The sequence below is a fragment of the Ornithorhynchus anatinus genome, chromosome 2 (genome assembly GCF_004115215.2).
Source record: "Ornithorhynchus anatinus isolate Pmale09 chromosome 2, mOrnAna1.pri.v4, whole genome shotgun sequence".
In the NCBI taxonomy this organism is placed as follows: domain Eukaryota; kingdom Metazoa; phylum Chordata; class Mammalia; order Monotremata; family Ornithorhynchidae; genus Ornithorhynchus; species Ornithorhynchus anatinus.
The window spans coordinates 1,076,250-1,101,841 of NC_041729.1; the positions used below are offsets into that span (position 1 = coordinate 1,076,250).

General features: G+C 61.0%; 2 protein-coding genes across 2 annotated transcripts; one reads left to right on the forward strand and one right to left on the reverse strand.

Annotated features, from left to right (window-relative positions):
* Positions 1–1,403: 1,403 nt before the first annotated feature.
* On the forward strand, positions 1,404–10,609 carry ECI1 (enoyl-CoA delta isomerase 1). The gene is made up of 7 exons (XM_029049289.1): positions 1,404–1,504; positions 7,125–7,244; positions 7,749–7,876; positions 8,378–8,524; positions 8,953–9,074; positions 9,825–10,003; positions 10,092–10,609. The coding sequence occupies exons 1-7, from the start codon at positions 1,444–1,446 to the stop codon at positions 10,256–10,258; spliced, it is 924 nt and encodes a 307-aa protein (XP_028905122.1). The 5' UTR covers positions 1,404–1,443; the 3' UTR covers positions 10,259–10,609.
* Positions 10,433–21,300, reverse strand: DNASE1L2 (deoxyribonuclease 1 like 2). Its single transcript, XM_029049329.2, has 8 exons — positions 21,146–21,300; positions 20,094–20,182; positions 19,454–19,537; positions 16,906–17,006; positions 16,049–16,161; positions 15,443–15,597; positions 12,032–12,128; positions 10,433–11,518 (listed from the first exon to the last, which is right to left on the reverse strand). The coding sequence occupies exons 1-8, from the start codon at positions 21,293–21,295 to the stop codon at positions 11,465–11,467; spliced, it is 843 nt and encodes a 280-aa protein (XP_028905162.1). The 5' UTR covers positions 21,296–21,300; the 3' UTR covers positions 10,433–11,464.
* Between the last annotated feature and the right edge of the window lie 4,292 nt (positions 21,301–25,592).

The following is a 25,592-nucleotide window of genomic DNA, read 5'->3' on the forward strand; positions in this document are numbered from 1 at the left end:
GGCGCGCGCGGCGCGAGGTCTGCCGCGAGGGGCGGGGCTGGGGGCGCGCGGGCGAGAAGGGGGCGTGGCCTACGGCAAAAGGCGGTTTGGGGAGCGCGCGCGCGCGCGGAGGCGAGGGGCGGGGCTTGGGTGGCGCGTGGGGGGCGTGGCCTGAACCGAGGGCGGGGCTTTGGGAGGTGCACGGGGCGTGGCTTGGGGGCGCCTGGGCGAGAAAGGGGCGTGTGGAGTGCGCGGAGGCGAGGCTTGGGGGGGGGGGGCGCGCGCGCGGGGCGTGAGGGGGCGGGGCTTGGATGCGCGGGCGGGAAAGGGGCGTGGCCTATGGCGAGGGGCAGTTTGTGGAGCGCGCGGAGGGGAGGGGGCGGGGTTTATGAGGCGCGCGGGGCGTGAGGGGGCGTGGCCCGAGGAGAGGGGCGGGGTTTTATTATTAATAATAATAATATTGGTATTTGTTAAGAGCTTACTGTGTGCCGAGCACTGTTCTAAGCGCTGGGGGAGATACAGGGTCATCAGGTTGGCCCACGTGGGGCTCCCAGTCTTCATCTCCATTTTACAGATGAGGGAACTGAGGCCCAGAGAAGTGAAGTGACTTGCCCACTGTCACACAGCTGACAAGTGGCAGAGCTAGGATAATAATGTTGGTATTTGTTAAGCGCTTACTATGTGCCAAGCACTGTTCTAAGCACTGGGAGAGATAAAGGGTCATCAGGTGGTCCCATGTGAGGCTCACAGTCTTCATCCCCATTTGACAGATGAGGTCACTGAGGCCCAGAGAAGTGACTGGCCCACAGTCACCCAGCTGACAAGTGGCAGAGGTGGGATTCGAACCCAAGACCTCTGACTCCCCAGCCCGGGCTCTTTCCACTGAGCCGCGCTGCTTCTATCATTCAATCGTATTGATTGAGCGCTTACTAGGTGCAGAGGACTGTACTAAGCGCTTGGAATGGACAATTCGGCAGCAGATAGTGACCATCCCTGCCCGATGACGGGCTCACAGTCTAATCGACTGTTTTGGGGGGGGGGGGGCGCGAGGGCGGGGAGGGGGCGGGGCCTGGCGCGAGTGTGTAGGGAACATGGGCGGGGCCTGACGCGAGGTGGGTGGGGCACGTGGGCGTGGCTTGTGAGGGGCGGGGCCTGGCGCGAGGCGGGTGGGCAGGGAGGGGGCGGGGCTGCTGGGGCGCGCGGGCCGCTGGGGGGCGGGGCCTGGCGCGAGGTCAGTGGGGCGCGCGGGCGGGGAGAGGGCGGGGCCTGGCGCGAGGTGTGTGGAGCGCGCGGGCGGGGGGGGCGGGGCCTGGCGCGAGTTGTTAGGCACGTGGGCAGGGAGGGGGCGGGGCTGCTGGGGCGCGCGGGCCGCTGGGGGGCGGGGCCTGGCGCGAGGTCAGTGGGGCGCGCGGGCGGGGAGGGGGCGGGGCGAAGGCGGGCCACGAGACCCGGGAGTGGGGGAAGATGGCGGCGTTGTCGGGGCTGGCGGGGCTGCGCGCCCCCGTGCGACCGCTCCTGCACTCAGGTCCGTGAGTCCCCCGCCCTTCCTCGCCCCGCCCCGCCCCGCCCCGCTGACTACACGGCTCCTGGGGCCGGGCCCGCGGGCGCTCACCGTCCCCAAGGCCCCGGAGGCCCGGCTCAGGGGTCCCAGGCGTCCCAGCGGTCGCAGGTCGCGTCCGGGCCTTCCTCCGTCCGCACCGTGCCCTTTGCCCCACTTTACCGCCACTGTGGCGGGGGGCGGGGCTTTAGCGAGCGGTCCGCGCAGGGGGCGGGGAGACCAGGGCGGAGGGCGAATAAAAAGGCTTCTCCCGGGTGACTGACGGGCGTGGCGGGCCGGGGGCGGGGCCACCAGGGCGGAGAGCGAATGAAAGGGCTTCGCCCGGATGACTGACAGGCGGGGGGCGGAGCCACCAGGGCGGAGGGTGAATGAAAGGGCTTCGCCCGGATGACTGACAGGCGGGGGGGCGGGGCCACCAGGGTGGAGGGCGAATGAAAGGGCTTCGCCCGGATGACTGACAGGCGGGGGGGAGGGGCCACCAGGATGGAGGGCGAATGAAAGGGCTTCGCCCGGATGACTGACAGGCGGGGGGGCGGGACCACCAGGGCGGAGGGCGAATGAAAGGGCTTCGCCCGGATGACTGACAGGCGGGGGGCGGGGCGGCCGACATTCAAAATCGCTCCTAATCTGTTTTCCGTAAAGGATGGGAGAAGTTTTGCGGTCCCAGTGGGGAGAGCCCAGAGTAGGGAGTCACAGGACCTGGGTTCTAATCTCGCCCACCCCTCCACCCCCTCCCACCTGTCTGTCGTGTGGCCTTGGGCAGGTCGTTTCACTTCTCAGGGCCTCACTTTCCTCAACTGCAAAAAAGCAGCATGCCGCAGTCACAAGAGCCCGGGCTTGGGAGTCCGAGGTCGTGGGTTCTAATGCCGCTTCCGCCCCGTTTATCAGCTGTGTGACTGTGGACAAGTCACTTCACTTCTCTGGGCCTCAGTGACCTCCTCTGGAAAATGGGGATGAAGACTGTGAGTCCCACATGGGACAACCTCAAAGCAGCGTGGCTCAGTGGGAAGAGCCCGGGCTTGGGAGTCAGGGGTCGTGGGTTCTAATCCTGACTCTACCACCTTTCAGCTGTGTGACCTTGGGCAAATCACTTCACTTCTCTGGGCCTCAGTGACCTCGTCTTCAAAATGGGAATGAAGACTGTGAGCCCTACATGGGACAGCCTGATTACCTTGTATCTACCCCAGCGTTTACAACAGTGCTTGGCACATAGTAAGCACTTAACAAACACCGGCATTATTATTTATTATTGATGTGTAGGTACCCCAGTGCTTAGAACAGTGCTTGGCACATAGTAAGCGCTTAACAAACAAACACCAACATTATTATTTATTATTATCTTGTAGCTACCCCAGAGCTCAGAACAGTGCTTAGCACATAGTAAGTGCTTAACAGATACCTTTAAAAAAAAATGATTACTTTGTGTCTACCCCAGCGCTGAGCACAGTGTTAATGCCTAACAGATATCACAACTATTACTATTATTATAATCTGTATTTAGGTGTTTAAAAACACAGGTAGGTGGGAGAATGCATATTGAATCCCCCTTGTGCAGATGAGGAAACTGAGGCATAGAAAAGAAAAGTGACTTGCCCAAGGTCACATAGGCAAGTGGAAGAGCCAGGATTAGAACCCAGGTTGGTTCCTCAAACCAGGACCGGCTCAGTACAGTGCCTGGCACATACTAAGCGCTTAACAAATACCACAATTATTATTATTATTATTATTATTATCAATAGTGGCCCAGAAATGTGGGCTCCATCAGTCAGAAAGGAGTCATATAATTTTGCAGATGTATTTCTATTGGAAATGCAATCAAATGGATGTAGATCACATCAAAAGTGAAAAATGCAGCATGGAGTTCTGAGAGGGAGACAGCGGCGACTGGGAGAAGGGGCCCGGGTTCGGGGCCCGGGTTCTGACCCCAGCTTGCCACTTGCCTGCTGTTCACCTTGGGCCGGTCAATGAACCTCTCCAGGCCTCAGTTTCCTCCTCTGTAAAATGGGGCAATAAATCCTCTTCCGAGACCTACGTGAGTCAGGAACTGCGACCGATCCGATTGCCTTCGATCTACCCCAGGGCTCAGCCCAGTGCTTGGCATGTAGCAGGCATTGAGGAGGTGTAGTCTTTGTTGTTATTACTTATCACTTCCAACTCCAAATGCTCAAAATCACAGGGAGAGATCTTTCAGTCTCGGGGGTGGTTTTTGTTTTTCAACACAACTAATAATAATAATTGTGGTATTCGTTAAGCGTTTACTATGGACCAGGCACTGTACTAAGCAAATCGGGTTGGACACAGTCCCCGTCCCACGTGGGGCTCACCGTCTCAATCCCCATTTTATGGGTGAGGGAACTGAGGCCCAGAGAAGTGAAGTGACTTGCCCGGGGTCACACAGCAGGCAAGTGGCGGAGGCAGGATTAGAACCTAGGACCTTCCCACTCCCAGGTCCATCCTCTAGGCACTACACCTGGCTGCTTCTCTTGGGAGGGAGTGACTGGGCAAGGTGGCCAGAGGAAGGGTTGGGGGTGTGCTTTTGGCCAGAAGCTGCTGAGGAGTTGTAGATGTTGGTGTTTCTGGAGTCTTGTCTGCTTTCTGAAGGACAGTGACCAAGGGAGTTGGACCAGTTTTCCTTATGAAATTCCCCGCAGGAGCAGCAGCTGCGCCTGGTGGTAGAGGCTGATAGTCATCACCATCGTCACGTGGTGAAACATTGTGGTTTCTGTTGGGCGCTTCCTAGGTGCCAGGCGCCGGGGTGGGGGCAGGATCATTAGATTGGGCCCAGCCTCTCACCCACCCGGGGCTCCCGGTCTGAGGCGGCGGGGATGGGAGGGCAGGGAATCTTAGCCGGGTTTTCAGAGGAGGGAACTGAAGAATTATAATAACAGTTATGGTATTTGTTAAGTGCTTTCTGTGCGCCGAACACTGTTCTAAGCGCGTGGGTAGATACCAGGTGATCGGGTCGGACACAGTCCCCGTCCCACTTGGGGCTCACAGTCTCAATCCCCTTTTGCAGATGAGGGAACTGAGGCCCAGGGAAGTGAAGTGACTTGCCTAAGATCTCACAGCAGACAAGTGGCAGAGCTGGGATTAGAACCCATGACCTTCTGACTCCCAGGCCCGTGCCCTAGCCACTAGGCCACGCTGAAGCCCAGAGAGGGTCAGGGACTCACCCGAGGTCCGGCAGCCAGCCGTGGGCAGAGCTGGAACTGGAACCCGGGACGGGCACGCAGTCGCTTTGAGGTGGAAATGCATCACTTGATCCTGAGAGTTCGTGGGGAGGCTTTCCCACGTCGGCTCTGCGGGCTCCGGACGGACCCGGTTTCCCCAGCGCTAAGAACTTTTCCGGCCCAGCGGCCGCCCTCTTCCCTGATCTTAGCCCGCTTCTCGAGGGAAGGCCAAGTCGGTGCCCGCCAAACCGGTGCCCTCCCCAGCGCTGGCAGCTCTGCCTGAGCTTGGGGTGAGGCTTTGACTCAGCTTATTGCATCCAGAGCCTCGGCAGATTGGGCTTCCCTCTTTCCTAAAGACTCCCTGCCTTTTTCTGAATTCTTCCCAAACCCCCAGGACCGCAGATTTACTTTGGTCCTTCAGTCAAACGATGACCAGTTGATAAGCGGGGTCTGGCATCCGGAACCAGAGCTCTCGGAGCTGAGCTTGGAGCCCGAACCCAGAGCTCTCGGAGCAAGAGCCTGGAGTCCAGCACGGGAGCTCTCGGAGCAGAGCCTGGAGTCCAGAACCGGAGCTCTCGGAGAGGAGCCTGGAGTCCAGAAGCTGGAGCTCTTTGTACGGATTCTGGAGCTCAGAACTGAAGCTCCCAGATCCGGCACGCTCAGAGCTGAGCCCAAAACCGGATTTCTCAGCAGAGCCTGGAGTCTGGAACTGAAGCTCTCAGAGCTGGAACTCTGGGAGCTGAGCCCGGAAGCGGAGCCTGGAGCCAGAGCACCCCCGGCCTCCCCCGAACATGACAAAGTCCCCATCCCCAGGCTCGTGCGTCAGACGGGCTTTCTCCGATTCACCAGCAGCATCTGGCCTCGGGGCACAGGGATGGCCTGGCTTGGGCAGAACTGGGCCAACAGGTCTTCTCTCATGATCCGCTCCCACTCCTTCCTTCTGTGCTCTGCCCTCATGCCACACCCCAACTCACTCCCCAACAAAGCTCTGGCCCCCAGGTGCCAGGAAGCCCAGCCTGGGCGGAGCTGGGGGTGGGGATCGGCCACAAGGGCATAAGGAAGAGCCTCCACCCAGAAGACTGGTGGTCGTGCCTGGGGGGGGGGGCCGACGAGAGGGTCGTCCGGGGGTGAGGGTCCTGGGGGAGTCGCACGCTCATCAGCTGGTGAACTCAGCCATCGTCGGATGAGCCCTTTTGGGGAGCTTCCTCCAGTCTCCCCCGCCCCCCAGGAAATTACAGAAACTTCCCGAGGAACCTTCCATTCTCCCCCGGGGATTTGCCATCTCATCCCATCAAAGGAGGCCTCCCCGGCCGACGTGCCACGCTCCAACCCCCCAGAGCAATTCTCCCGTCGCTGACCTCGCGCAGGCTGGCGGCCGGGACTGCACCCCTGCCCCCACCCTGCCGTTGCGAGAGCAGGGAAGCGGTTGGGTTGCGCAGTGCCCAGCCGCCTGGGGCAGCGGGAGCCCAGGCTGGTGGGAGCGTCGGCGGCTCCTCAGACGAGAAGCCGGGGAACAGGCCACAGAGCGCCTCGGGACCCGAGCTCCCGGCGGCCTGGTCGGCCCTTTGGGCCAGGGGGGACCCTGGCCCCTCCAGCCCGGCCCCCCCCCCCCCCAAGATCACCTGTCCCAATTCTTACTGGTGCGGGTGTGGGCCAAAGCTAGGGAGGATGGGATAATAATGTAGGTATTTGTTAAGCGCTTACTATGTGCAGAGCACCGTTCTAAGCGCTGGGCTAGATACAGGGTAATCAGATTGTCCCACGTGAGGCTCACAGTCTTAATCCCCATTTTACAGACGACGTAACTGAGGCACAGAGAAGTGAAGTGACTTGCCCAAAGTCTCACAGCTGACAAGTGGCGGACCTGGGATTCGAACCCATAACCTCCAACTCCCAAGCCCGTGCTCTTTCCACCGAGCCACTCTGCTCCTCTGGCGGCCGTGGGCCGGTCGCTTCACACGGGCCTGGGAGTCAGAAGACCCCGGTTCTAGGCCCTGGTTCTGTCACTTGCCTGCTGCGTGACTTTTTCTGGGCTTCAGTTTCCTCATCTGTAAAATGGGGGTTCAATCCCTGTTCTCCCTCCTACTTAGGCTGTGAGCCCTACGTGGGACAGGGAGTGCGTCTGACCTGATCATTGTCGTCTCTTCCCTGGGACGGAGCATATAACGAGCCTGCAACAAACACAACAGTTGTTACTATTATTATCGTCTGTGCAGCCTCAAGCCCCACTCCCCCAGGCTCGCCCCTTCCCCCACCCTCCTTCCCACCTCCCAGGGGTCTCAGGAATAAAGTCGCCTTGGCCCCGCGCTCTGAACCCAGGTCCCGGAGCTGTAGGGCAGCAGCTTCGGGGCCGCATCTGGGGGCATTTCTGCCAGGCCAAAGGGACCGAGCAAGGGATTCTGGCATTGTTCTTTCAGGGTGGCTCCTCTGCGGCGGCACGCACCCGTGGGCCCGAGCCGCGCTCCCAGGGCTCTCGCTGGCTCAGAGAAGGCCCTTCAGCAACAACAAAGTTCTAGTGGATGTGGACACAAGCACCGGTAGGCGCTCGGTGAGGGAGCCGGGGGGGCGGAGGGGCGGCGACTCGGGGGGCTGACTGTTGGGCACACAGTGTGGGAAGCTGTCAGCAAGACCATTGACACGCCTCCCCTGGCACCCCATCTTTCCATCCGTCCGTCCCAGCCTACAAGGTGTTTGGGGGCAGCACCCAGGCTCCCTGCCCCCCAGGAGTGACCACCGACTGCTGGGGGGACCGGGCTTTTGTAAGGTGACCGTTTTTTCTCACCCTCCGGGTCCTGCAGCCCTCCGGGCCCAGCCGGCCCCATCTTCCCCATTCGGGTCTCCCCCGCCCCTCGCCGTGACCCCGTTCCCATGGATGGGGCCGGCCCACCATGACCCCAGCCTATCTCAGAGATTCTGTCGGACCCCGGGGCGGATGAGGGCCAGACCCGGGGTGGGGGGGCGCGCCGGGCAGAGAGGAGCGGGGAGGGACGTCTATGGCCGACCGCAGCCCAACCCGATGGCCGGCGTCGATCTGTGGGCAGGGGTGGCGGTGATAAAGATGAAGAGCCCGCCAGTGAACAGCTTCAGTCTGGAGCTGCTGACGGAGTTTGTCATCTGCCTGGAGAAGCTGGAGAACGACAAGAGCTGCAGAGGCGTCATCATCACCTCGGTGCGGGGCTCCCCGGAGGGAGTAGGGGGGTGGAAGCGGGCTCCCTGAAGCGGGGGGTCTGGGCACCCCGGGGCAAGGCCGTGGCTCGAGAGGGTGGGCTGGGAGAGACGTGAGGATGGGGAGGGGGAGGGAGCTGACGGAGCACCTTAAAAGCAGATGATGAGGAGTTGCTTCTTGATGTGGAGATGGATAGGCAACCCCTGGAGGGGCTTGAGATGTGGGGAGACGTGGACTCTGGGTTTTTTTTTTTAGCAAAGTGATCTGGGCCACAGAGTGAAGAGTGAACTGGAGAGAGGCAAGGCTGGAGGCAGGGAGGTCTCTCTGCTGGGCTTTATCCACAACTGGGGCCTCCTCTGTGCAAATCTAGATAACCAGGGTGGGCAGGGCTAATCGTGGGCCTTGTCTGGGCCTGTCCTCCTCCCCCCTCACTCTAGAATGGCCTCTGATCCTTGTGGGTGCTCCTCCTCTTCCTCCTCCTGCTCTTCCCCGCCCCCACTGTAGAACAGCCCCGGAGTGTTTTCGGCGGGCCTGGACCTGACGGAGATGTGCGGGCGGACCCCGGACCACTACGCCCAGTACTGGAAGGCCGTGCAGGAGCTGTGGCTCAAGCTCTACGCCTCCAACCTGATCACCGTGGCCGCCATCAATGTGAGTGTCCCCTCGGCCCGTTCCCCCGCACTATAGGCGGATGGAATGCTGCCGGGAGCCTTGTGGAAGTCCAGGGGAGGCCGGGCAAATGGTCCCTGCCCTCCTGCAGCTTCCAGCCCAGCCACGGAGACAGAGTTACAAAATTGACCGAGAAAACGGTCCCAAGTGCTCAGTTCAATGCCCTGCTGATCGCTGGGGCGGATGGTAAAAGGAGAAGGGGTTTGTGGCAGGGGGAGCGGGTGGTCCTCACATCTGATGTCACCATCCTCGGGATGATTGGGTTGGGGGTGCGGGGGCTTGAAGGCAGAGACGAGCAGGGTGGTTAAGACCGGTGGCGGGTCCCCGGGGGTTGGGGGGTGGGGGAAGGAGGGCAGTCCCGGTTCCGGCCCGGCCTCCTGGGACCGGACCGACTCCGGTTCCTGTTCCAGGGGGCCTGTCCGGCCGGAGGGTGTCTGGTGGCCCTGACGGGTGACTACCGGATCCTGGCCGACAACCCGAAGTACTGCATCGGCCTCAACGAGACCCTGTTGGGCATCGTGGCCCCTTTCTGGTGAGCCGCCTGCTTCCCCACCCCACCCCACCGCTCCCCCTCCTGCCCCCAGCAGCCGCCCGCCCACTCGCCCGCCTCTGTCTGCATCTCTCTTTCTTCCCCATCTCCGCCTCCCTTCCCCCCAACCCCGGGTCCCCTCCCTCTTCTAGCATTACTGGGATTGGCCCCATCCCTCTGGCTCATGCCTTCCCCCTTCACGTCCGACAGCCCTCAAAGCCCTCCCGAGATCCCATCTCATCCAGAAGACTTCCTCCAGTGGATCTCTCATCTGCCCACCCTATTATTTATTTTTTTTACTGGTATTTGTTAAGCGCTTACTATGTGCCAGGCACTTTTATAAGCGTTGGGGTAGAGACAAGCAAATCAGGTTGGACACGGGTCCTGTCCCACATAGGGTTCACAGTCTTCATCCCCACCAGATGAGGGAACTGAGGCCCAGAGAAGCGAAATTACTCGTCCAAGGTCACAGAGCAGACAAGTGGTGGAGTTATTTTCCTCCACCCTGCCGCTGCCACCACCCTTCCGCCAACCTCAGCAGAGCAGCTCGGTCTCTGTGCTTCTACTGTCTTGGTTCCAGTTGTCTGTCAATTGTTTTATGGTCTTTCTCCCCCACTGGATCTCCAACCACGACTGAGTTCTTCCGGGCGCTCAGCCTAGGGTTCTGCTCCGAGCAGGTGCCCAGTCCCGGCTCGTGGGCTCCCGGAGGCTCCCCGGAGGCTCATGGAAACTCTTGGGTGCGGGGCTCTCCAGGTTCAAGGACAGCATGGTCAACACCATCGGCCACCGGCAGGCGGAACGAGCCCTCCAGCTCGGCCTCCTGTTCCCGCCCGCCGAGGCGCTCCGGGTGGGACTGGTGGACCAGGTGGTCCCCGAGGAGAAGGTCCAGAGCGCGGCCACGGCCGCCGTGGGCCAGTGGCTGGCCATCCCAGGTACCGGGGCCGTCTCGGGCCGTGCAGGGGTCGGGGAGGAGGGAGGGGTGGCGCCGGCCGGCCGACCCTGACCCGGTCACCCCCGCAGACCACGCGCGCCAGCTCACCAAGGCCATGATGAGGAAGCCGACGGTCGAGCGTCTGCTCAAGGGCCGGGAGGCCGACGTGCAGAACTTTGTCAGCTTCGTCTCAAGAGACTCTATCCAGAAGTCTCTGCACACCTACCTGCAGATGCTCAAGCAGCGGAAAGGCTGAGGCCCGGGGCGGCTCGGCACCCGCCCCGGGACCCCCAACCCCGAGTTCCTCCAGCTGCGGCCGGTCACTGCAGTATCCGTTAAATCGTAGATGGAGTTTCTCCTCTCCCTGCTTTGTTCCCTCTTAGTCCCGGGGCTTGGTGGCCTGGGCCTGGTACCCCCCACGCCCGCCCCAGCCGCTGCTCTGGCAGGGCAAGAGGAGAGGCAGTTGGAGGGATGGGGGTTAGGGGAAGGGGCAAGGGCGGGCAGGCCGATGGACGGAAGGAGGGAGATGCGCTTCAACCTGAGAATCGTGGCCCTGTGCAGGAGGTAGTGGGGCGGGCAGATTGTGAATAAAGTGCTCGAGATGGCAGAGACTTTGCACTTGGCGGGACCTCCTGGGAGGTTGTGGGAGGTGCCCTCTGTGGGGGGGCAGGAGTGGGCCCGGGCCCCCTCACAGAGGGAGGAGCTGGGTCTTCCCCCCCAGCAGGTGGAGACAGGACCTTGAGCTGCTGCTGGGGGGGCGGTGGGGGCTCGTCTAATCGCTTCGGTACAGGTCGCATTCAGTTGGGGGCCGGCAGGGAGGTCACGTCGCTGGGCAGCGGTAGCTGCCCTCCCCGCCTGCACCGTCCTTACTGGCAGGGCTGGGACCCCCTCACCTCCACGTGGTCCAGCTGTGGGGGGAGGTGGTGGGCGGGTCCTCACAGGTGGAGCTCGGGCCCCTTGCCCCCAGGAGGGGTGGGGAATTCCTTGGCAGGCCCACACTGAGGCTCAGGTGGTCCTTCCCTCCCCACCACAGCCCGAGCAGCTCCTGGGCCAAGACTTCTAATCCTTGTGGAACAGTAACCTCCCAGCAGGGCTTCCGGGATCATCTGCCGCCTTGGACACGGCCGGGCCCCCAGGGGCTCCTTGCCCCTGCCTTTCACAGTTTGGCCGGGCTGGACGGGGGTAGACACGGCGGCACGGGGCCGGCTGGAGAGCCTGGCTCGATGTGGTGTGGGGAGGGGCGAGGGCTTCAGCCCTGAGCTCGCCGCTCAGTTTCGTCTCCTAATCGTTGGTTTCCAGTCTCGCGACCAAAGGAGGTGGGGTTCACGGTTCCCGCCTCTCCCCAGCCTGCTCTGCCCCTTGCTTTGGTGGGCCGGTGAGGCGGGGGGGCCCCACAGCGGGCTGACTGAGCCGGCGATGGGGCTGGGAGCCGAGGGAGACACGCCCGGGCCCCCGTGGCCTCTCAGCGTGTCCTCAGGGTCACTTCCACCGGGAAATGGTCACTGATGGTCAGCGCCTAGTCGAGGGACAAAGCCAAGATGCTAGAACACAGCCTTCTGCCTGCCCGGATGCCCTCTCTCACCCTCCCTGACAGCTGCCCGAGAAGGGCTAGTGTCCTGGGACACGGGCTTGGGCAGGGGCCGGAAGGGAGGACTGGAGTCGGGGAGAGGCGAGGTGGGGGAGATATAGTTGATCGGGAGGGCTGGGGGGGAGTCGCCATCTGTGGGCACCGCCGGCCAGACGGATGGAGGGGCAGGGGAGGGCAAGCTGCCGGGCCGCTTGTGGACGCCCCCGAGGCTAGGGGCGGAGAGGAGTGGCGACCCAGCCCTCGCAGGGCCCAGGCGGATCCCGACGGTGGGGCCTGAGGGGCGGGCCCGGTCCTGAGCCCGGGAAGCCCAGCTGGGCAAAGGTCCTCTGAGGGCCCGGGGAGGGAGACCCAGGGGCCAGACCAATCCAGGGTGAGCGGCAAGGAAAGCCCGGACGGTGGTCTGCGGGGCCTGGGGGATGGCCGGCCGCCGGCCACGCTCACCTGTTCCTGGTCCAAGTTCAAAGCCGTCTGGAAGTTGTAGATGCCGGCAGAGCCGGCGTCGACGCCCTTCCGCAGCTTGGAGCCGCAGACCACGATCCTGCCGACGCAGCACGGGACGGTGAGGGGACGGCGAGGGGCCGGGCTCCAGGGTGCTAGATGCACCCCGGGACTCCGTCCTCGCCCCTGCCCCCACAAGCTGACGCCCTGCCGTAGGGCCACCCCGAAGGAGGGGATCCTGAGAGCCGATCTGACTTGGCCCTCGCCGCCCAGGGACCTGGAGGCTCACTGCCTGCCCCTGTCCAAACTCGGTGTTTCTGACACCATCCTCTCCTGGATCTCTTCCTCTCTCTCTTTGGGCCCCTCGTTCTCAGCCTTTTTCACAGGCTCTTCCTCTGCCACCCACCCCTAACTGTGGCGGCTCCTCGAGACTCGGTTCTGGGTCCCCTTCTACTCTCCATCTACACCCACTTCCCTGGAGAAATCATTCGCTACATCTCCAGTCCTGACCTCTCTCCTTCCCTGCAAGTTCACACGTCCTCCCGCCTTGAAGACCTCTCTACTTGGATGTCCTGCCGACACCTCAGATTAAGCATGTCCAAAACTGAACTCCTCGTCTTCCCTCCTAAACCCTGTTCTTCCCCTGCCTTTTCCATCGCTGTGGACAGTACCACCATCCTCCTCATCTCACAAGCCCGTAACCGTGGCGTTGCCCTCGACTCACCTCTCTCATTTCACCTACACGGTCAGTCTGTCGGTTCTACCTTCACGACATTGCTAAAACCCACCTTTTCCTCTCCATTCATTAATTCATTCAATCATATTTATTGAGCGCTTACTAAGTGCAGGGCACTCCAAACTGCTACCAAGTGATCCAAGCACTTATCCTATCCCACCTAGACTACTACGTCTGCCTCCTCGCTGACCTCCCGGCCTCCCTCCCCACTCCAGTCCATACTTCACTCCGCTGGACGGATCGTTCATCAACAGAAACGTTCAGGTCGCGTCTCCCCTCTCCTCAAGAACCTCCAAAGGCTGCCCATCCACCTCCGCATCAAACAGGAACCCCTCACCATCGGTTTTAAAGCAATTAGCTCGCTCCATCCTACCTCACCTCACTAATCTCCTACTTCAGCCCAACCCACACACTCCGCCCCACTAGCACCAGTTTACTCACTGTGCCCGGATCTCGTCTCTCTCGCTGCCAAGGTTTTTCCCACAGCCTCCCCTTACCCTGCAGCTCCCTCCCCCTCCATATCTGCCAGACCACCGCTCTCTCCACCTTCAAAGCATTATTAAGGTCACATCTCCTCTAAGAGGCCTTCCCCAATTAAACCCTCTTTTCCCCGGCTCGCTCTCCCTTCTGCGTCATCTATGCGCTCAGATCTGTGACCTTCATACATATGATATTCACCCCACCCCTAACCCCACGGAATTTATGTACCTATTTCTAAATTATACATTTTTTTATTCATATTAATGTCTGTCTCTCCCCAGTACTGTAAGCTCATCGTGGGCAGGGATTGTGCCGGCTAATTTTGTTATATTGTACTCTCCCAAGCATTTAGTACAGTGCTTTGCACGTAGTAAGTGCTCAATAAATACCTTTAATTGGTTAAATGATTGATTCACTCCCACAGCTCTAATCCCCATATTTCCCCAGATGACTTTCAAATCTAGTTCTCCAGCCCTGACTTCTCCCCTTCTCTGGAATCTCACATTTCTTCCCGCCTCCAGGATATCTCTACACAGATGCCTGCTGACCCCTCAGATCGATCTGCTCATCTTCCCACCCAAACCCTACAGCTCTACCTAACTTCCCCAGAGAAGCCATGTGGTCTAGTGGATAGAGCACGGGCCTAGGAGTCAGAAGGACCTAAATTCTAATCCCGGCTCTGACACTTGTCTGCCATGTGACGCTGGCCAAGTCACTTCTCTGGGCCTCAGTCACCTCATCTGTACAATGGGGATGAAAACCGTGATTCCCTATGTGGGACAGGGACTGTGTCCAACCCGATTAGCTTGTATCTACCCCAGCACTTAGACACATAGTAAGTGCTTAACAAATACCATTATTATTATCATTATTATTATTTCCTATCTCTGCTGATAGCGCCACCAACCTCCCTATCAAACAAGCCCACAATCTCTCCAACCCACGTATTGGGTCAGTTGCCAAATGCCGTCGGCTTTTCCTCCACATCATCGCCCAGATCGGCTCCTGCCTCCCCGACCAGACTTCCCCTCCGGACCTGGCCCTTGTCCCTTGTGACTCGACTACTGCATCAGCCTCCTCGTTGACCTCCCTGCCTCGGACTTCTATACGCCATTCTGCTACCTGGATCATTTTTCTAAAAGAACATTAAACGTCTGAATCCAAAATGCCCCTGATACTTCTCATTGTTCCCATTTCCTTCTGCATCAAGCAGAAACTCTTGACCAGTGGCATTCAGACAGCTCACTCCCCTCTTCCCCACTGTAACCCAGCTCACACTCTTCTTCCTCCCAGGCCAATAAACTCACTGTACCTCACTCTCCTCATTCTTGCTGTAGACTTTCTGCTCATTCCCTGCCTCCTGCCTGGAGCTCCCTCCCCTCTCACTTCTGTCAGACCACCACGCTCCCCCTCTTCAAAGTCTTTCTGCAATCCCACCTCCACCAGGAGGCCTTCCTTGACTATGCTCTCATCTTCCCCAACTTGATCACCACAGTGACCTCCCAGGCCTTTTGAATCCACCATGCACTTCTCTATACACCCTAGTACTTAAGCAGTCACTCATTTCCTTTTCTTCTTTCCCCAGTCTGGAATTAATAATAACAATAATAATAATAATAATGGCATTTGTTAAGTGCTTACTATGTGCCAAGCACTGTTCTAAGTCCTGGGGGAGATACAAGGTAATCGGGTTGTCCCACGTGGGACTCTGGGTCTTCATCACCATTTTCCAGATGAGGTAACTGAGACCCAGAGAAGTGAAGTGACTTGCCCAAACTCACACAGCTGGCAAGTGGCAGAGTCGGGATTAGAACCCACGACCTCTGACTCCCAAACCCATGCTCTTACCACTAAGCCACACTGCTTCTACAGGTGATTTTAGTCCGTCGTCATCACTAGGCTAGTAGCTCCTTGAGGGCAGAGATCATGTCTATTATCTGTTGTCCTCTCCAAGTGCTCAATACAGTGTTTGGCACAAAGTAGACTGTAAGCTCTTTGAGGGCAGGCTGTGATAGATAGGCCCGTCATTGGGCAGGGATTGTCTCTATCTGTAGTCGAATTGTACATTCCAAGTGCTTAGTACAGTGCTCTGCACATAGGAAGCGCTCGATAAATACTTTTGAATGAATGGATAGGCCAGTTGTCCCATCCCCTGGGCGGCACGGGGGATGGGGGCGGCACGACCCCTCACCTCTCACCTGTCGTAGGCACAGTCGGAGTTGCCCACGGTGGTGTCGGCGCTGTCGGGGATGAGCCAGTGGAACACGGAGCTGGTTCGCAGGCGGATTTCGGGCCAGTCGTGCTGCCGGACGTAGTTACAGTCGGCATTGAAGTCTCCCAGGAACAGGATGTCCTGGCGGAGGGAACGGCAGGGCTGGGGAGGGGCCGGGACACGGGGCGGGGGGCAGGGACACGGCGAGAGATGGGAGTAGGCCCGAGCCGGTCATGCTGTCGGACGGAGTTATAGGACAAGACGTCCTGGCAGAGGGAACGGCCGGGCTGGGAGCCCGTGGGGCCTGGGTAGGGGCCGGAGGGCAGTTGGGGGCTAGGGGAGGCAGGGACGCGGTGGGAGACGGGACTGCGGCCGGGCCAGGCCAACCAGGACCCTCTCCTGCGGGGACCGAGAGCAAGTGGAGACTCGTGGGTCGTCAGGTCCGAGTCCCCGCCGGCCCGGTGAGGGCCGGCAAGTGGATGCCTCCCAAAGCCTCTCTGCAGGTGGGGACCCCGCCCCCAGCTGTTTCCCCAGCTCAGTGGCCCGGCGGCTCGTCCCTCCCGCTTCCCCCTCCGTCCCGGGCCGGACTCACGTCGGTTCCCCAGCGGTCGATGACGTCCAGGTAGACGTCGTAGAGGGCGTCGATCTCGGCGACCGCATTGTGCGGGGCTGCGTGCAGGGGCACCAGCACAAACTCCTTCACCTCTGCCACAGGAATGGGGGGAGAGGACGGGGGCTGAGGTGTCCGGAGGGGGCCGGGAGAAACCAGAGGTTTGCCCTCACCCACCCCTAGCCACCGTCCCTGAGACCCTCCCAAAGCACCGCTGAGGATCCCTGCGTTGGGGGAGCAGCCGTGGGGGCCCTCAGGGCTCAGACGTCCCCCCGAGCACACACACACCCCACCCTGTAGGCAGAGTGCACCCCTAATCCGGGGCAGGACAGGCCACGGCCCCTAGGTCAAGTGGAGTGGACTGGGCCCGCTGCCGGCCCGAGAAGCGTGGGGCTGCGCTGAAGCTACAGGGTGGGTCGGGTTGTGGGGCGGTCCCGGCCTACGCTGTGCTGCTGGACAAGGGATATTTGCTGGCCCACGGCCTCCCCCTTTCTCTAATAATAATGTTGGTATTTGTTAAGCGCTTACTATGTGCAGAGCACTGTTCTAAGCTCTGGGGGAGATACAGGGTCATCAGCTTGTCCCACGTGAGGCTCACAGTCTTAAACCCCCTTTTACAGATGAGGTAACCGAGGCACAGAGAAGTGAAGTGACTTGCCCACAGTCACACAGCTGACAAGTGGCAGAGCTAGGATTTGAACCCATGACCTCTGACTCCCAAGCCCAGGCCCTTTCCACTGATCCACGCTGCTTCTCTCTCCCTCCCCCCAAACTTTCTCCCACCCGACCTGACCCTACCTCTGCCCGGACTGACCTCGCCCCGCCCCCGCCCAACTCACTCGTGTGCGGCGAGGAGAACTTGACGACGAAAGGCTCGCGGCTGAACACGTCGTCGGGGTCTGTGTAGCAGTAACTGTCCACCACCGACACGGCCTCTGTCCTAATAATTAATAACGATAACAAGGGCGGGTGTTTGTTAAGCCCTTCCTATGTGCCGGGCGACGTACAATATCGGATAAACAGATCGGATGCAGTCCCTGTTCCTCGTGGGACTCACGGTCAACGGGGAAAGGAGAATGGATATTGAAGCCCTGTTTGATGGATGAGGAAACTGAGGCCCGGAAAAGGTGAATGACTTAACGAGCCGGCAAGTGGCAGAGCCGGGATAAGAACCCAGGGTCCCTGATCCCAGCCCTGTGCTCTTCCCGCTAGGACACATTTCCACTAAGAACGCACGGGCTTGGGAGTCAGAGGTCGTGGGTTCTAATCCCGCATTCACTACTCCTTCTTGCCAAATCCAATGGCTCCTACTCTATTCTAATCCTCCTTGACCTCTCTGCTGCCTTTGACACCGTCGACCGTCCCCTCCTCCTCCATACCTTATCTCACCTTGGCTTCACAGACTCTGTCCTCTCCCGGTTCTCCTCTTACCTCTCTGGCCGGTCATTCTCGGTCTCCTTCGCTGGCGCCTCCTCCCCCTCCCATCCTTTAACTGTTGGAGTTCCTCAAGGGTCAGTTCTTGGCCCTCTTCTGTTCTCCATTTACACTCACTCCCTCGGTGAACTCATTCGCTCTCACGGCTTTGACTACCATCTCTACGCAGAAGACACGCAGATCTACATCTCCGCCCCTGTCCTCTCCCCTTCCCTTCAGGCTCGCATCTCCTCCCGCCTCCGGGACGTCTCCGCCTGGATGTCGGCCCGCCACCTAAAACTCGACATGAGCGAGACTGAGCTCCTCATCTTCCCTCCCAAACCTGGTCCTCTCCCAGACTTCCCGATCACCGTGGATGGCACGACCGTCCTTCCCGTCTCTCGGGCCCGCGATCTCTGTGTCATCCTTGAGTCGTCCCTCTCGTTCACCCCACACATCCTATCCGTTACCGAGACCTGCCGGTTTCACCTCTACAGTATCGCCGAGATCCGCCCTTTCCTCTCCACCCAAACGGCTACCTTACTGTTACGGGCTCTCGTTATATCCCGGCTAGGCTACTGTGTCAGCCTTCTCTCTGACCTCCCTTCCTCCTCTCTCGCCCCGCTCCGGTCTATTCTTCACTCCGCCGCCCGGCTCATCTTCCCGCAGAAACGATCTGGGCATGTCACTCCCCTTCTTAAACAACTCCAGTGGTCGCCTATCGACCTCCGCTCCAAACAAACTCCTCACTCTAGGCTTCGAGGCTCTCCATCACCTCACCCCTTCCTACCTCTCCTCCCTTCTCTCTTTCTACCACCCACCCTGCACGCTCCGCTCCTCCGCCGCCCACCTCCTCACCGTCCCTCGGTCTCGCCCATCCCGCCGTCGACCCCCGGGTCACGTCCTCCCGCGGTCCCGGAACGCCCTCCCTCCTCACCTCCGCCAAACCGATTCTCTTTCCCTCTTCAAAACCCTACTTAAAAATCACCTGCTCCAAGAGGCGTTCCCAGACCGAGCTCCTCTTCCCCCTCTACTCCCTCTGCCATCCCCCCTTTACCTCTCCGCAGCTAAAGCCTCATTTTCCCCTTTTCCCTCTGCTCCTCCACCTCTCCCTTCCCATCCCCACAGCACCGTACTCGTCCGCTCGACTGTATATATTTTCGTTACCCTATTTATTTTGTTCATGAATTGTACCTCGCCTCGATTCTATTTAGTTGCCATTGTTTTTACGAGATGTTCTTCCCCTCGACTCTATTTATTGCCATCGTTCTTGTCTGTCCATCTCCCCCGATTAGACCGTAAGCCCGTCAAACGGCAGGGACCGTCTCTATCTGTTGCCGACTTGTTCATCCCAAGCGCTTATTACGGTGCTCTGCACATAGTAAGCGCTCAATAAATACTATTGAATGAATGAATGAATGCTCGTCGGCTGCGTGACTTTGGGCAAGTCACTTTGCTTCTCTGGGCCTCAGTTACCTCATCTGTAAAATGGGGATGAAAACTGTGAGCCTCACGTGGGACAACCTGATTATCCTGTATCTCCCCCAGCGCTTAGAACAGTGGTCTGCACATAGTAAGCGCTTAACAAATACCAACATTATTATTATCATCTGGGCCTCAGTTCCCTCATCTGTAAAATGGGATTAAGACTGCGAGCCCACATGGGACAACCCGACTACCTGTGTCTCCCCCAGCGCTAAGAACATACTTACATGCTATGTCTTGTTTTGTCCTATATGTCTTGTCCTATATACTATGTCTTGTCCTACAGACTCCGTCCGGCACATACTAAGCGCTTAACAAATACCTACATCGTCATTGTTATTTTGTCCGAGGGGGAAGCGCAGGAGGAAGGGGGTCCTAGGGGGAGAAGGGGACCCTGGTGGAGGGGAGGGGGAGGATGGGGTCCTGAAGTGGGGGAGGGAAGGGGGCCCTGTAGGAGGGGGGGTGAAGGGCCGGGGGCGGGATCGGTACCTGTAAATGAAGAGGTACATCTCTTTGTAGTTGTCCCGCCCTAGAGGGCAACTGGTCAGGAAGTCGTAGGCGTGTTCGGACACCCTGGGGAAGGCGAGGCCGTGAGCGGAGGGTCCCGTCCGAGGCAGAGCCCGCGGCCGGCGGGGCCCGAGGGGCGAGGGGCGGCCCGCGGGGCGGCGGCCACCCCCCTCCCCCCCGCCGGGGACCCCCGGGACCCCCGGACCCGCCCCCTCCCTCGGGAGGAGCTCCCTGTCCGGCCCCTCCCTCCATCCCTCCCTCCCACCCAGCCGGTCCGGCTCCTAACGTCGCCTCCATCTCACCGAAACCCAATTAGTGCCGCCTACGACACCCGGCCAAACCCCGGTCCCCGCGGAGGAGTCATCCCGCCCCTCGCCCCGACACCCCGGGGACGGAGGACGGGGGACCCGGGGGTCCTGAGCCCCAGGTCTGCCCCCCACCCCGCGCCCGGAAAGATACTGTGACTCCCCCCCTCCCATTCCGCCCCCCGCAGGACCTGCCCCCGGGGAGGCCTCCCCCTGCGGCCTGGGTCTGGGGGCCCGGGGTCGCCCCCCCCGGGACGAGGCCGGGCGGGGGTCAGGGCCCGGACCCCCAAGGCCCGACCCCCGACCCCCCCCGGTACCTGCCGATCTCGTCCATGAGGGTGGTGACGGCGCTCAAGTCCGGGTCCCGGACCTCTTGCACCACGGCGATGTCGTACCGGGCCAGGATCTGCAGGGGCAGCGGGAGGTGGGCGGGGGCCCGGAGCGGGGCCCGGGGGGTGGGGTGGGGGGACGACCCAGACCGACCACAGACTCAGCTTCGCCCTTCCCCGCCCCACCCCCCCGACCCAAACTCCCACCCCTTCCCAGCCCCCTTCCCTTCCCTTCCTCAGCATCTCTCCGCAGCTGCCGGGCTCAGGACGGAGGTGGGGAAAGGAGCCACCTTAATAATAATAATAATAATAATGTTGGCATTTGTTAAGCGCTTACTATGTGCGGAGCACTGCTCTAAGCGCTGGGGGAGATACAGGGTCAACCGGTTGTAGAACGTGAGGCTCATAGTCTTAGTCCCCGTTTTACAGATAAGGTAACTGAGGCACCGAAGTGAAGTGACTTGCCCCAAGTCACACAGCCGATAAGTGGCGGAGCCGGCATTAGAACCCATGACCCCTGAGTCCTAAACCCGGGCTCTTTCCACCGAGCCACGCGGCTTCTCGCCTAGGGATCCGGCCCGCTGCCGAGGAACAGGCGACCCTCTAAATCAGCCAGAAATGTGTCTGGGGGCGGGGGAAAGAGAGGAAGTCTGTCGGGTGTAGGAGCGACGCTAGGTACGGAGCGTCCACTGGATTGAGCGCCCACTTTCCGGGCCTGATGTTTTACTTCAGCTGACTCCTCTCCTGCCGCAGGCATCCAAATCCCCTCCAGGCTCCTCCCGGAAGGTGGCCAGTGGCCAGTGGCCAGTGGCCGTCTGTAGCCACCTCCTCTTTCAGCTCAACGGCCCCGGTGGCCGCCCCCTCCCCGTCCCCTTTCCCCCAGGGACTCGGGTTTTCCCTCTTCTCCAGTTCTGGGGCCTTTTCCGGGACCCTCCAGACTCCCCGGCTCCCAGCTGACAAGGGGTCCTCGTCCGGGCACCGGCCTGGGAGGTCACTCGGTCGGCCACCCCCCCCCCCGTCCCATCCCAGCCCGGCCTCACCTGGGCAATGGACCGAGAGGTCCCGTCATCGGCCACTTTGCTGTCCCCAAAGCTTTGGATGTTGAATGCGCTGATCTTCAGGGCGACGGTCACCTCCAGGAGGGCCAGTGTGACCAACCCAGAGGCCAGCATGGCTACTGTCCGCCGCATGCCACGGGCCTGCAGAGGGGAGGCCGACTGGGTCGGGTGGGGGGCGTCGGGATGGAGAGTCGGGTCCGGGACCCTCCCCCGTCCTCCCCGGGGAACACCCCCCACCCGCTCCCCACCAAGCCCCCTCTTCCTGGGGCGGGGGCCGGAGGGCAGGAAGCTTGGGCGGGGGGCAAAGTCTGGCGGAGTCCCGTGTGGCTGGGAAGCTTCGGACCCTTTCTTCTCCCGTCCGGTTTTGCTGGGTGACTCCGGGTGAATCACCGGCCTCTCTGGGAGCCCGGGAAAAGTTGGGGATGGAGGAATCAATAACCCCCGGCGTCGAGCCGCCTCCTGGCCCCGACCTTCCTCGAAGCCCCCCTAGACCGTCCTCCTGACCCCGACCCCGACCCCGGCCGGACGGGTTAGCCTCTGGGCACCGGGTCCCTCGGAGGGGGAAGGGGCGGGGGCTTCTCGGATAGAGACCTGCTGAATCCCCCTACCCGTGCTCGGAGGGGGTCCCCGGCCCGGGGCCGGTCCTGGGACGCCCCCTGCCCCTCCCCCTGCCCGGCCCACCCCCGGGCCCCTGACCCTCCGGCCGGGGGAACTCACCGCTCGGCCCCGGGCCGGGGGTTTGGGGGTCGGGGGCTGGGGGGGGGGGGGGGGGGGGGGGGGGTCCGCGCAAGAGCCCCGCAGCGCTGCCCCACGGGGCCAGAGTGGGAGCGGGGGCGGACGGGGGGAGGCTTTGAAGGTCGAGGGGCGGGGCTCGGGGGGAGGAGTCCGAAGCCCCCGCCCCCGGCTTGGCTGGACTCCGGGATTCCCGGATCCCTGCTTCCCCACACCTCGCCAGGACCCGGCCCGGCGCGGGAGAGGACGGATGGACGCCGCCCCGCTCGTAATAATAATGATGATGGTATTTGTTAAGCGCTTACTTTGTGCCAGGCGCTCTACTAAGAAGCGCTGCTCACCCCCTCTTCCCTCACCTCCCTTCCCTCCTCCTCCATCCCAGGCCGCACACTCCTCTCCGCTCCAGCCCCTGACCTCCTCACGATGTCTCCCGTCCCGCCGTCGACCCCTGCCTGGCCCACGTCCTGCCTCTGGCCTGGAACACCCTCCCTCCTCCCAGCCCTCCTTCAAAGCCCTACTGAAGGCTCACCTCCTCCAGGAGGCCCTCCCGGCCTGAGCCCCCCTTTTCCTCCCTCCCCACCCGCCTCTACTCGCTCCCTTTGCTCTACCCCCCTCCCCGCCCCACAGCCCTAGCGATAATTCTACTTACTTATATTAATGCCCGTTTACTTGTTTTGATGCATATATAGCTATAATTCTATTTAGAGAAGCAGCGTGGCTCGGTGGAAAGAGCCCGGGCTTGGGAGTCAGAGGTCATGGGTTCGAATGCCGGCTCTGCCCCTTGTCGGCTGTGGGACTGTGGGCAAGTCACTTTACTTCTCGGTGCCTCAGTTCCCTCATCTGTAAAATGGGGATTAAGACTGTGACCTTCACGTGGGACAACCTGATGACCCTGGATCTCCCCCGGCGCTTAGAACAGTGCTCTGCACATAGAAAGCGCTTAACAAATACCAACATTATTATCATCACTTCTCTGTACCTCAGTTCCCTCATCTGTAAAATGGGGATTAACAGTGAGCCTCACGTGGGACAACCTGATGACCCTATATCTTCCCCAGAACTTAGAACAGTGATGTGCACATAGTAAGTGCTTAACAAATACCAACATTATTATTATTATTTATATTGATGCTCTTGATGCCTGCTTACTTGTTTTGTTGTCTGTCTCCCCTCTTCTAAACTGTGAGCCCGTTGTGGGCAGGGATGGTCTCTCTTTGTTGATGAATTGTACTTTCCAAGTGCTTACTACAGTGCTCTGCACACAGTAAGTGCTCAATAAATACCATCGAATGAATGAATGGGGCTGGGGGCTGGGGATAGTCTCAATCCCTAGTTTACAGATGAGGTAACTGAGGCACTGAGAAGCCTTCGCAAGGGAAAGCAGGGCGCAGCAGGTGGGATAACGGTGAGTCTCGAGGCAAAACTTCCAGACCGCTGAGAGATGGGGGCCCTGGGAGCAGCGGGGGGCTTGGAGGCAGGGGACTGGAGGAAGAGGAGGTGGGGTGACCCGGCTGCCCACCCCCCTTCCTCCTTCCCCCCCCTCCTCACCCCAGAGTCTGGTCGGCCCGGACGCCCGCAGCCCCCACAGAACCTGGCCTAGCCCCTCTCCCACTTTCATCCGTGGTTGACTTTGGGGGGCGGGGGGCCAGAAGGAGCAGGACCACAGTAGCCCTGGCCGGACTGACTCTTGCAGTCCACCCCCCTCCCCCTTTTGGCTCCACACTGTAAACTCATTGTGGGCAGCGGATGTGTCTGTTATATTGTCCTTTTGTACTCTCCCAAGCGCTTAGTACAGTGCTCTGCACATAGTAAGCACTCGATCGATGCGATCTATTTATTTATATTGAGGCTATTGATGCCTGTTTACTTGTTTTGAGGCCTGTCTCCCCCCTTCTAGACTGTGAGCCCGTGGGGGGCGAGGATTGTCTCTACTTGTCGCTGAACTGTAATAACAATAATGATGGTATTTGTTAAGCGCTTACTACGTGCCAAGCACTGTTCTGAGAGCTGGGGTGGATACAGGGTGATCAGGTTGTCCCACATGGGGTGCACGGTCTTCACCCCCATTTTACAGATGAGGGAACTGAGGCCCAGAGACGTTACCCATGGTGCGGCGAGGGCAGGTCCGGGGCTTCAGGCTAGCCGGCGGACAGCGTGGGGTGGTGCGGAGGGAAGATGACGAGTCCTCGCCGGACAGGCTCCCTGTGACTCACGGCAATCTCCCGGGGGTCTGGCTGGCCCGGGGCTCGGGAGGGAGAGGGCAGGGGTGGACACTGCTCTGCCACGGCTCCCTGACTCCCGCCCCGGGCCTGCTCACCGGGAAGGGGCTGGGAGCGCACCGAGCCCCCCTTCTTTCATCGCCCAAGGATGGTCGGGGCTGCCCCTTCCAGATCTGCCCCCTGGCAGGAGGGCACCCCTTGTCGCCTCTGCCCCTCAAAGCGGCCACCCTGGTCCTCGGGAGCGGGTCAAGGCCGGCCCGTATCCGCCCGGACCGGGGTCAGCTGCCCACCTCAGGCAGCCGTTGGTTTCTCACTTGCTTCTGAGTCGCCCGGCTGTTGGCCAGAAAGGGGGGGAGACGTGCTACGTCGTGGCCGGGCTGGGCACGGACTCTTGGGCACAGGGGGACTGGACTAGTGGATGGGAGGGCGCTTCGGCGCATGCCCCGCCCGCTGCTGCCAGCACAAGTCCAGTGTGAGTGGGGCACCCCACGCCCACTGTCCTCCCTCAGGCTCTGAGCAACGCTCCCTGGAACAGCAGGTCCAGAGCAGGGGCGTGCCAGGGTGCAGGGGTGAGGTAGCGTTGGGCAAGCTTATGGGCATCCCAGCTGTGATGGGAGGGGAGAAGAGCGGGAGGGGCGGGTCACCCGATCGCCAAGCGTAGGCACCAGGGAGGGTCACCCCGTCCTCTCACATCCATGCAGCACACAGTAGCTTCCCCACGGGGGAATCTCTCCCAGCGGCTGGAGATGGGTCGGTGCGGCCCCGGGCCCCCGGGGAGACTGACCGAGCCCTCGAAGATGGCCGGGCACCTGAGAGGTAGTGGGCGTCTCCCCCGACACCCGTGGTCCGAGCGGGCACACTTGGCCCTGTCTCGGCCTGGGACCCCCCGCGAGGGGCGAGGGCAGCCCAGGGTGCGAGGAGACTTTTCCATCCACCGGCACGGCCTCATGGAGCCGTTGGGCTGGGTTTCCCTGAGCACGGAGGCTGGATTCCATTCCCTCAGTCCGCTCCCCGAGGGCAGGGACCGTAGAGGAGAAGACACAGGGTGGGAGTTCTGGGTTCCGATTCCGGCTCTGCTCTCCGACCCTGGCAAGTCATTTACCCTCTCCGGGCTGCAGTTTCTTGATAAAAGGGGGTTAGGAGTGCCGGAACAAACAAGATGAGGGAGGCGATTCCTTGCCCTGGCTCCTCATGGCCGGCCCGGGCTCTAGCCAGTCCTGCCCCAGCCCCCTTCCTTGCCAGCCCCGCAGCACCCCGAGCCCCACCAGGCTTCGGTGACCGGGCTGACCCGAGCCGAGCCCCCGTCCTGGGCCCGAGCCAAGCTGAGCCGGGAGGGCCACGGGGTTACTGGACTCAGGGTCACAGCAGCTCCCGGGGTCCCGCTTTCGGGCAGAGGGGCCCAAGCCGCGCAACAGCCTGGGGCCAGCTGCGTCAGCAGGGTGGTAGGGCTCGCGTCCAGGTGGCACTCTGAAGAGGTT